The sequence below is a fragment of the Stylophora pistillata genome, chromosome 12, assembly GCF_964205215.1.
Source record: "Stylophora pistillata chromosome 12, jaStyPist1.2, whole genome shotgun sequence".
NCBI classification, from domain to species: Eukaryota; Metazoa; Cnidaria; class Anthozoa; order Scleractinia; family Pocilloporidae; genus Stylophora; species Stylophora pistillata.
In genome coordinates, this window is record NC_142530.1 from 22205029 (window position 1) to 22216778 (window position 11750).

At 38.5% G+C, this 11750-nt stretch overlaps 1 protein-coding gene across 1 annotated transcript; it reads right to left on the minus strand.

Annotated features, from left to right (window-relative positions):
* Window positions 1-56: 56 nt before the first annotated feature.
* Window positions 57-11601, minus strand: LOC111337067 (myeloid differentiation primary response protein MyD88). Its single transcript, XM_022943294.2, has 7 exons — window positions 11476-11601; window positions 10257-10498; window positions 6215-6505; window positions 4993-5037; window positions 4044-4067; window positions 3012-3278; window positions 57-2727 (listed from the first exon to the last, which is right to left on the minus strand). Coding segments are annotated over exons 1-7 (1044 nt in total). The 5' UTR covers window positions 11478-11601; the 3' UTR covers window positions 57-2554.
* Between the last annotated feature and the right edge of the window lie 149 nt (window positions 11602-11750).

Sequence of the window (11750 nt, forward strand, 5' to 3'; positions counted from 1 at the left end):
AGCCGTGTTGGTGGAGAATAGGGTGTCAAGAAAAGGGTGACCAGATCAAGGAGACGTTTCTGAAATACTTCTGTTTATTCACAGGCCATGGTATTTTAAAGTAAAATATGATAATAACAGCGAAAATAAAGTAGATGTTGGATAAACGAAGAGAAAAAAAGAAAACAAAACTTGACCAGAACACAACAAAGCTAAAGCAAAAAAAAAAAAAAAACAGGAACAGTAAAGAATTTCATGGATGTACAAAAAATTGAGGGTGATTACTGTGCAGTAAATTCTATTAACTTAAACACGTCCCATCCCATATACTTATTTGCGTGATTCCTATGTTCGGAACGTTCAATAATCAAGCCAGAGAGAAGTTTCAGCTTTACAATTTGTAATTTTCACCAAACTTAAACAACTAAACAGAATAACCAATAACCAATAATCCTAGCCTTGGATTGAAGACATGAACGCGAGGCATGAACCTGCAATCAACGTAATTTCAAACGATGTTTTCCTTTCTTTCTCCCATTCATTTTCATCTCAAAGTGACGTCACAAATGAGACCCACTTGTCATAAAAATTCAAAATAAAAGAAGTGAAAGCCAATCAAAATCTGTGGAAAGAGAGAAAACTGTTGTTCCCCTCATTTTTTCCTAAGGAAGTTTACCGCGAAACCTCGACTTGATGCGTTCCATCCAAGGTTGCTAGTAGTTTGCTTCGCGGCCGTTCCTTGGGATTTCACACATCAACCCCCTCCCCCCAAAAGGAGGCTTTTACTGAGGGTGGGGAGAGTACTTTTCTGATTAGCATGTGGAATGCGGCCCATGGTTATTAACAACCCGTCTTATTACAAGTACTTCCTCATCCGGCCAAAATAAAATGGTTACTCTCCATAAAAAGTTTCCCATCTAAAACACTCCAAACTCTTACATGCCAACTACACCTGATAAACAGACCATCAACATCATTTCAATTGGGTATTGTTAAACCAAAACAGCCGATCAAAACAAACAAAAAAAGTTACACAGAGACAAAAAGATGACGTAAAGAAAAACAAACAAACGGTTCAATGCGCGGGAAAAAGAGGGTGACCACTGACCAAGTCACCATTGGTTTTTACCCTGAATCTGATCGTATGGCTTTAATTTCAACCTTAACAACATTGTAAACCTTCGCAATTCAGCCCATGCTGCTATTAAGGTATCGAATAAAACCATTCACAATTCACCATTCACTCGTCACAAGAATGACCATGCTATCCATACAATAGCAAGCAGACAAGTGATGAAATCGAAGAAACTACCAATTAGCGGATCATTTGTTGATCCAAAACCAAATTCTCCAAACTAGCATCATAAGGATTTTATGGCAGTCAGTATGGAGAGTTTCAGATGGGATCTCGGGAGCGAAAAGGTTAAAAAGAACTCATACATATCATACACATTTAATAACACACGGGATTCATAAAAGAAAACAACATTGAAATAAAAAATATTAATGTAAGTCATAAAAGATTGAGTATATATAAAACATCACGATATATATATAATATATACAACAAACTAGAACACCCCTATCAATTTATTTACAATAGCTACCAAATTTCTAATGAAAAATACACGAGAGGTGACTTTATATGGAGCAAGTATATTCTTTTCTCGCTGACAAATGCTGAGATGAGACCAGCCGTAGCCGAATTCAGTGTCACAGGATTAAGTCGATGCTAAAACAGTTTTCAAGTAAGCCTTAGGCGGAATTGATGACCGCGATGGTTTGAACTTGAGCGCATTTCGATTGGGTAATGTTAAACCAAAACAGCCGATCAAAACAAAGGAAAAAAATTACACAGAGACAAAAAGATGACGTAAAAAAAAAACAAACAAACGGTTCAATGCGCGGGAAAAAGAGGGTGACCACTGACCAAGTCACCATTGGTTTTTACTCTGAGTCTGATTGGTGGACGTATGGCTTTAATTTCCTGAACTAACCACATGTCGCAATGAAGCTGAACCAAAGCAATCCTTCATTACTCTGGGGTCGTTTTAAAATTGCTCTAACTTCAATTGTGATTGGCTGCAGGAAAAAAACAAAAAACAAAGAGAAAACAAAGAAAACCCACACCTTCTCAAAGAATCTGATGTCAAACCCAAACCAACTTGGGAATGGGTCTCTCGCGTTTAAATGCCCGCGTTAGACTAATTAGTTTTAGTTTCACTGGCTCTTCTTACAAAGTTGTCGGTTTTACGCCATTCCATCGACAAACGCTCTAACCTTCATGTCCCTCACCACAATAACCATTTGTCAGTTGAGAAAATTATGTAACTCTTACTTGGGACACAAAAAGGAGGTCTTCATAACGAAGTGATTGTTTGACGCGGTTTCCTGTTGCCTTTCGCGCCATAGGATATTTGGATCAATGTCAGTTTCTGAGCAACTGCACACCTACTCCTCCCCTAACTTATTCTCTGTTGACTGTTAGGGGAAGGGTAAGTGGGCAGTTGCTCAAAAACTGACTTTGATCCGGATAAAGGTGAAAGTCCATCGTTGAGTTTGTTACTCGACGCTCTCAGTATTGATCAGGTGATTTCCAGCCCAGTGACATTGCCAGCTTATTCCAGAACAATTCTTTTTCCAGTCGATTGTAATCGAGGTAATAAAAATGAGACATGGACCGAGGAATATTCTCTCTGTAACCATCATCAATAAGAACTGGAATTATTTCAAATTTTTTGTTGGTTCCTGTGAAGGCAAAATGAAACACATTGGTCACCATTAGCATCTTTCCAGCAATAATATCGTCGTAAATATCCATTCCAATTTATACCAGAGAAATTTTAAAGTAATGCTCATCCAGATTTGAACGACAATGCGGAGTCGAAACGACAAATTGAACCAAACGAAATTCTCTAAAACATGCACTCATGGGGCATAGGGCTGTGTTCAACTGCTTAGAGAAGTTTCGTTTGGTTTAAATATAAAAAAACAGTAACAAAAAAAACATGTCTAATGAGTGTTGAACTGACCTGTTGCCATACTCATGGCTACATTTGATTCATAGCGAGCCATATCACTGTCATCGTAATGCCTGGACCACACAAGAACCACGTTTCTACAATTTTTTTCGATAGCCGTGGCACTACCCTCATAACGTGAACCACCAGGCAGGAGATCCCTTCTGGTCTCACACACATGACGCTTATAAGGTTCACTCTCCATTATCTTGACAAGTTCATCCACAAAAGCTCGGTCTCTCTCATCGAAGCAGATGAATGCATCATAAGAGGCACGAACTAGAAACAAACACATTTCCTTTACTTCATGAAATTGGTGCAGAAAAGTCGCACCACTTTCTGGACCAATCAGATGCAAAACTAAAACCAATCACAACTTGTTCGCGCGCGTTTTCCCGCGCTTTAGGCAGTTTGGCTGGTTTTACTTTAGTTCTAAATGGCTCATAAAAGTCATTTCCTTTCTTCTGATTGGCTGATGCGATTACTTTGGTGTTGGTTTTATGACGCTCTGTCGAAAAGCGCTCTATGCTAAAAGTGACAAAAAAAAGGAGCGCACAAAACTCTAATTCTTAGTCACAATCAGTGGTTGCTACGTTCAAAGGTTTTCTGAGGTAGCCTGGACGTCTTTCGTCCCATTCATGTTCCAGAAGCTTCCGGTCAGACAAACCTAACAATATCACCAAGGCTGGAAGAAGTTGCAACAGCACTAGTTAATAGCATGTAGCAGTTGCCTTTCATTTACCCTCAGTTAATTCCAAGGCAGTTTTAACTGACAGGTTCTTTGTAAAAAGAACATATTTCCTTTGGGATAAATACAATACAGAGAGAGAACATTGTAAAGGTTTGCATGAGCCGTAAAAGCACACAATGGAGTGGGAAGTACGATGTGGTCGGGTTGTAATAGCACGACTTTAATTGAACTCTTTTTGAGGCAATATGTCAAAATATGTACAAGTGTACATTTGAAATTACACTGCAGTTTGCAAGCCACAAATAACCATCCATAATTTCCTTAAATCAGAAAAAATACAGCTACAAACTCACTTGTTTTCCGTTCTTCAACCTTTGCTGTGGATAATAACAGAGGAAAGAAGAGCAAAAAGGCATCATATAGAATAGGGGAAATTCTTAACAGCTGCCTCAATGCAGCAACTGGGCAAGGAAAAGGGTTTAATCATAATCTTGCAAAAGGTAAATAATTATCAGCAATTAATTTAACCCTTTAACCGTTAAGAGTGTCTAGCATCAAATTTCTTCTTACAAGATCACACCTGACTCACACATAAATGTCATGAGTATAAAGGAAATGAACACCAGCTAAAGCAGCTCTTGATTGTTAGTTTCCAAGCCCCTTATTCATGTAGTGTCCTTAAACTTTTACAAACTCAGAGAGAGGTGTCTTCTTTAGCAGATTGTTTAAAAAAATGTGTAATAAAACAAGTATGAAATTCTGCTTTTGCACGATATCATGAATTATCAAACCTCATGTCTGTGTTATCTGCCGAAGCCAAAGGCAGACCTTGACTTTGATAATTCACGATAGCATGGTCAACCTCATCCAATAATTGTTTATTATCTAACTGCTCTGAATAGAGTACAAATAACATGTGAATTTAGTCCAAATATCAACAGATATTGTACAGTTGGATATTCACTGCTGTAAAAAAACCTGTTTAACCAGTTGGCTATGTGTACTATGTTCTCTATCTGCTACACTTTTCCTGTCTTTTAAGAAATCCACATAAAATAACTAGCTGAATAATAAAAAACTTATTGGATATTTTAGTATGTAGTATCAAGGAGAACTTTCATTTGATATTTGTATTTTGACTCCTCCTAGTACAGTCTCATCAAAATGAAGCGCAACTTGTAAAAATACTCAGTAATACTACAAAATAAAACATCTAATAAGATACATGTCTTGGAAGATATCAGACAAACAGCATGATTCAGGATGAGTGGGTACATTTAAGGTCAACACACTGATACATACGTTTCTGAAATCGTTCTTCAAGTACTCTTCGAGGAGGTGTTTTCTCTGAAAATGATCCAATGGTGATGTGTTAGTAGAGTTAAACATTAGTTAACTTTGTTTTGAAAAGATTTTCGGTATGGTGTCAAAAGTTTTCAAGGATCATATCCCTTTTGCCTTACATCACTATGTGATAGGTCTGAGAAAACTCCTGCCAACAACTAAATGAATCAGATGTAAAACTAAAAGCAATTGTAACTTATGTTTTCCAGCACTACAGGCAGTTTACTTGTTCCAACTTTCAGTTCTCATTGGTTCTTGTGGTATTAATTAAGTTTAGTACACACTTCATGACTGAGACTCCATGAGTAGGTTATCCAAACCCATTGCACCCTCAATAGATGGGGGGGGGGGCTTAATAGATTTCTTCCTCTAAAGAGGGGGGGTCCTATTAGAGGGGGTGGCTTATTAGAGGGGGGCTTAATAGAGGATTTACAGTATTTGAAACTTCGGTTAAAAGGGGGGAGTGCCTATTGGAAGGACAGTGCTTAATTGAGGGGGGGGGTACCTTCCTATTGTCAACTGGCTTCTTCAAACCCATCCCAAGAACTTTATCATTATAGAAATTACTGGCCTTGAAGGTTAGAGAATGGTCTAGCAGTTCCTGGGAAGTTTATATTATTTACCAAGAAAGCAGCCATATGAAAAAAAAAAATTAAAAGAACAGCTCATACATGGAGAAAGAAATAACTGGAAGTGAGTTAATGGAAAATAAATTATTCTCCTGTACTGATTCCACTGGAGTTGAAGCTAAAAAGTTAACCAATGCTTAACAAAGTGAGGGACAAGGATGGGGGGAGGGGTGCTTATTTGAGGGGGCTCTTGTTTGATATTATGGCCTTGGGGGTGGGCACTTATTTGGTGGAGGGCCCTTTTTAGAGTGCGGGTACTTGTTCTAGGAAATAATTATGGTATACTAAAACAGTTGATAACATTGAAGGCATGCTCTGATTGGCTAATATCCTTTGCTATTCACCTCTGAGCAACTTGCCCTGGATCTGGGCCAAAAAGTAACTGTGATCATTGCAGGAATAAATGAGTTAAAATCCTCTTTTTGTGCTTTAACATCTCATTCTTTGAAGTATATATTAAACCAATGATATTCATCTCAATGTTGGTGGCTATTGTTCAAGAAAACATATTTACATCCAGTTACTTCTTAAGAGAAAAAAGACTATCCTACCTATAAATTGCTCAAGGTCCTCTACCACATCTGGTCTGTCTATTTGTTTTAAAAATGATAACAATTCTTCAATTGTTCGGTCCTCTATTGCATATTTCATAAGCAATTCATTCACTGGTTTAGGTGAGCTTTCAAGATACTTGATGTACTCATTACTGTATCCCATTTTGTCAGCCAACAACCGGTAGTCCTTTCCAAACGGACATAAAGGTTGCAGTTGAATAACCAGTAGTTCAAGAGCTTTAGGGGGGATATCTTTAAACAATTTTTTATCATCAGCTGAAGTCGGTTCTGTGGATTGTAAAACATATTTAGCACACAATTGTGGTTTCAAATTGATTAAAGATAAATTGATGACTTCCACACGGACCCTTTTACTCCCAAAAGTTATTAACATGTAACTTCTACAGCGGAATCCCGATTTCTTGAACCTCCAGGGGAAATGCAAATTGGTTCGAGAAATCAGGGGTGAAATTACAAGTGAAGCAAATCCAAAGGAAACAAGGTTTGGTTCGAGATATTGGGAGGTTCAAGAAACCGAGGGTTCGAGAAATCGGGATTCCACTGTACTTATAATATTCATACATTATCCAGTAATCAGGTCCTCTTGATCTCATATCACTTGTAAGTCTTCATAGCAAGTAAACTTTTAATTTAAATGGGACTTGGGGAGGATACCACATGACAATGACAACTGGATTATCTGACATTAGTTCTCCGAAGATTGAGGACTACTTAATAAGCCTTCTCAAAATGATTAACATGTAACTTCTTTGTATACTTATTTATCATATAAGGGGCAAAATTACTGAATTGTGATTGGTCAAGACAGAGGGCATTTTTTCTTAATTTTTGTAATTGCCCCAGGCAAAATTACTTGAAAATGATTGGCTGAAAATCGCTTAGCAACAGCTGCCAAGGTAAAGAAATTTCTGTTTGTTTTGTAACAACGGTGTCCCGTTTTGGGCGAGATTAGTAAGAAAAAATTTTGCCCCTTATATTATAAACAAGTAATCACATGGTTCCTCGTAAAATTAAGGATTAATATCACTTGTGTTTTTGGAAGTTGCAGAAACTTCCGGGAGAGCAGGGATGGCGCAGTGGTGAGAGCACTCGCCTCCCACCACTGTGGCCCGGGTTCGATTCCCGGACCTGGCGTCTCATGTGGGTTGAGTTTGTTGTTGGTTCTCATCCTTGCTCCGAGGGTTTTTCCCCGGGTCCTCCGGTTTTCCTCCCTCCGCAAAAACCAACATTCCAAATTCCAATTCGATCTGGAACAGTGGACAAGAATAGCCACCCAGTGGATGTCCATTGTTAAATCATTATTTATTTATTTATTATTTATTTAAAACATGCGTAATATTAATCCTTAATTTTACTCAGCCCCATGCGATTACCTATACTAATTTATTATCCAGCAAAAGGATTGTGAGAATACTAAGATTTGTAAGGTACAGGATGTAGAGGTTGTTACCTTGATCTAACACCAGATTCTCAAACCTATTTTACAAGGAAATGTCTAGCAGCTACGAGGGGAGAAGTAACAGTTACATCTTAGGAGTCAGAGAAAAAACTGAATGTGTTTTATTTGTGAATGGAGGCCAGTTTCACAAACAGTGAAATTGAAATGGTTATCAGATGTTTCCTTGGCAAATCCCAGTGTGCGGATGGAAAATATTGACTAGGAGTTTGTGGAGGTCAACTTGAGACCAATTTCTTTCTTGTATTTGTAAGCTTTGCAAAACATGAAAAGGTTCTAAGGAGTCAGCAATGAAAATGTCAGAACCACCAGACACTAATCCTGTTCTATGTGAGATATGTACATTAAACTGCTTTTTAAAGACAACTTGCATATCTTCCGTCAAGGAACACCGCAATATTATATATTATTCTCCAAGTAATTTACAACAGAGCTAATAAACTTAGACGAGAAAACTCACCCTGTCATTACTAAAAAGAGGTAAAAACCTTGAATTTCCACCCCCCTGATTACACACCCTCCTCCAAAACTTCCTGGGGAGTCCTAACAAAATGAGATGGCAGTGAAACTAACTAGAGCCCATTTTTAGGCTTAGCAAAATCTACATATTATTTATATTATTTCCAATGCACACTGATGACATCTCTTGAGGTATTGGTGTTTGGTAAAGAGAACTTCTCCTGACACCAAATATAAACTAAGTGTTGAAAATGTTATACAACACTTGGTTTGTCTGCTTTGTATTCAGCAAAATATAATGTAATTGGGAAGTTTGAACAGCTCTCAGGAGGGCAGATTTGCCCTATGCAACCCCCAGGTGAATCTTTCGCATCTTTGGCGCTCTCTAAACACCTTGCTTGCTTTAGATATTGATAAAAAGGTGCAGATACACGAACCATAGTGACGAAATCACACCATAAAATACTGGCAAAGTTAGGCAATGTGGTTAAAGGGTTAAAATTCTAGAGGAAATTCAAAATTGCTGCTAGGCTAATACCTTGTACAACTACAAAAGACCCCAGCTTAATAGGAATGTAAGACCTCTTTACTTGAAACATTGTTTTCCAGTTACCATTATGCATCTAAGAAGGATCTATGATGAGTGTTTTTTTACCCTTTACCTCAAAGAATGATAAACATGTAATTTCTCCTTACAGCACCACCACTGAATCAAACATTTAGGTCATAAGAATAGAATGATCACCAACTGGGAAGCTCTCAATTGTTTTGCAGATTATTACTGTTAGTACCATTTAAAATGTACAGAGAACAATGTGCAAAGGGTTGATCTCATTCTAAAGGAAACACAAAATTGTGCAAAGCCGCACAGTTAGGTTTGGGTTAAACAAAATATTGGGGCAATTGTGGAGAACTCCTTGAAAAATCCTGTAGGCTGAATAGCAGTCATAGTCAGCTATCAGTTGGCTCGATCAATTGTTGGGGAGGGGTAGTGAATGAATGAATGAATGATTCGATACCTTAATAGCAGCATAGGCTGAATTGCTAAGGTCTACAGTGTTACTAAGGTTGAGATCGGACATCAGCATTATCAGGCGCCTCTGGCAGCCGCTTTAGTCCATTTAACGACCTCACCTTTTTCCCCCCACACATCCCACCCCAGGGGAGGACATCCATCACACAGTAATCTCGTGTGTGGGAAATTAACGTCTCCTACCCCTAACCCTGCAGGAGACGGGACCACCACTTTATTCGTCCTTATCCGAGAAGACTAGAATATCTATCCATTTCATTGATGTTAAAGAAAGGTAGCAAATTCTCCTCAGTTATTTTAAGACCATGAGTATTGGTCCGGCCGGGGCTCGAACCCTCGACCTCCCGCACAACACAATCCGGCGCTCTAACCAATTGAGCTAACCAGGAGGCGGTGGGTGGGTGTTTTAGAGGACCACTGGGGAGAATACTTTCAAAGTAATTGGTGTCACCCTCTTAAAATAAAGGTTATTATCATTAACTGTTGGCCAACAGTCAACTGCCAGGTGGTAATCTGTCAATAAGTTTTTGAACCAAAAAGAAGTTTGCAAAACATTATAGGGGTGATTCTACATGCTTCAACATTCAAGAGACCACAGCAAAAATATGGGTGTAAAATTGTGGCATCAACTCATTTTAAAAATGATGCAACATATGTAGAGTAAGTTCAACATTTAAATCATGTATAAAGTACAGCGAAAGTTCTATTTTTGACCTTAATTCTTGGCTATATTGCTGTAAATAGAATTAACATTTTTGTGATGGCCAACTGGTAACCTTTCCATAGCCTGTTAGTAGTCTGTTGGTCAACAGTCAACGAAGGGGAGCTTTTCTTCATAATAACCAAAATTGGCCACCATATAACCAAAATTGGCCATCATATAACCAAGTTTTCTTGATCCCAGTTTGATTTTTGTTTCCAATTTTATCCCCTTAGCTCCCACATCTCAGTTAGTTTTGTTGTGGGTTATGAAATATTTTCTAGTGGTCAATACATCTGGGGCTTGAAGGGACTGTTTATAATTACCTAAAACTTTACCAACAAACTAACAAAAATGTAAGTTCACTAACCTACAGTTGTGGGGCATTCTTCAGTTTTATTTTCTTCAGAATTGTTTGCGCTGGGTTCTTCCCCGCCTTTAAGAATTTCGTCTGGGCTGGGATCTGAATTCGGCGGCGGTGGGTTGGAGTAGGGCACGTATTCACCACCGTCAGGTATGCTTCTTTTGCCTCCATTAGCCGGTTGTAGTTTTTTCTTCCTTTTCTTCCATTTCTTGCCCCAAGGTCCCTTTAACTTTAAGAATGCTTCCATCCTTTGACAGAACAATTATTTCAGTTACAACGCAACTCGCGAACCAGCGAAAACATCAGAAGCGTTTCATGAGAATATCCTGTCAACAAATAAGGAAATTTACAACAGATGAAACTGATCTAACTTGTAAAGCGATCTTCCTAAGATAATATTATGGTCACACAATCGATCATCAACGCAAACCGTATAAGCAAACAAACCCGTTGGAGTTTCTTGAATCAGAAATGCAACAGATCTCTACATCGAGAAGATTCGAGGAAACGCAAGCGGCTTGTCAATTTTGATCATTTCTTTCTGAGAAAACGCGGGGATACTGATAAGATCGCGTATTTGTCTGGGACTGACCAGAAATTTAGTCGAGACAGACAATCTGGTTTACCAACAGTCTCAACAGACAATCAGGGTATGAATTTTGCACGATCATTTATTCAAATCTCTCACTTTAGTCTGTATACTTCAAAACATTACGTTCAAAATCGATCGCGATCGTTAAGGGAATACCGTGACCAAAGACGAGGAAACACAGAGTATTGTCTTCAGAAAGAGTGATGGTAAAGTCAAATCATTCTGAGGGGACCTGAATAAAAGAATCTCGATTCGTGAAGAATTTCTTGAATCATCGGATTAAAAAAAACGTAAGATCTGTGCTCTGTAACCAGCAAACCCAAGATTAGCTAGAACAAGGAAATTACAACTGCTGCATCAAAACCGAACAGCCGTGTTTCTTCTACCTTTTTCACACGATAGAGATCCTCTCACTTTTCTCATTTAACAGAATTGGGGGCTTTTCACGGCTACCACTTCATTCACAGAATACACAACGGAGAGTACGTTTGGATTCCAACCCTTCACTTAAAAATATAAGCCATTCAACACCGCAGATGAACAAACAAAAAATACCTTATCAAATATGATAAGCACCGTTTCGATACAATTAGTAAAAACTCTACAAGCCTGTACACTGTAATTTCTACTTACATGAGGGGCACAAGGCCCGCAGACCACGAGAAAAGCTGTAAGATGTCGCTCTTCAATCCAGGCAATGGAGGACAAACGGGGGACGTAAAAGACTCCCACTTGCATATCACGTGACCGGAATTTATGTTCTCGACTACTTCCTATTAGTGCTTCCGCCTTCCATAAATGTTATCTGTTGTAAATTTCTCGTAAATTCTTCGTAAACCGATCGGAAACACCTCGGATTTGGGTGTGCGAACAGCCATAAGGGCTATATCTGTTCTCTTCGTTTATTT

Excerpts from the sequence above, each read along its gene's own strand:
- LOC111337067 (XM_022943294.2), bottom strand. Across the intron at positions 6,506-10,256 it reads AGAATGCCCCACAACTGTAG|AACCGACTTCAGCTGATGAT; the intron begins GTTAGTGAACTT and ends TACAATCCACAG. Across the intron at positions 5,038-6,214 it reads GGACCTTGAGCAATTTATAG|AGAAAACACCTCCTCGAAGA; the intron begins GTAGGATAGTCT and ends GATCATTTTCAG.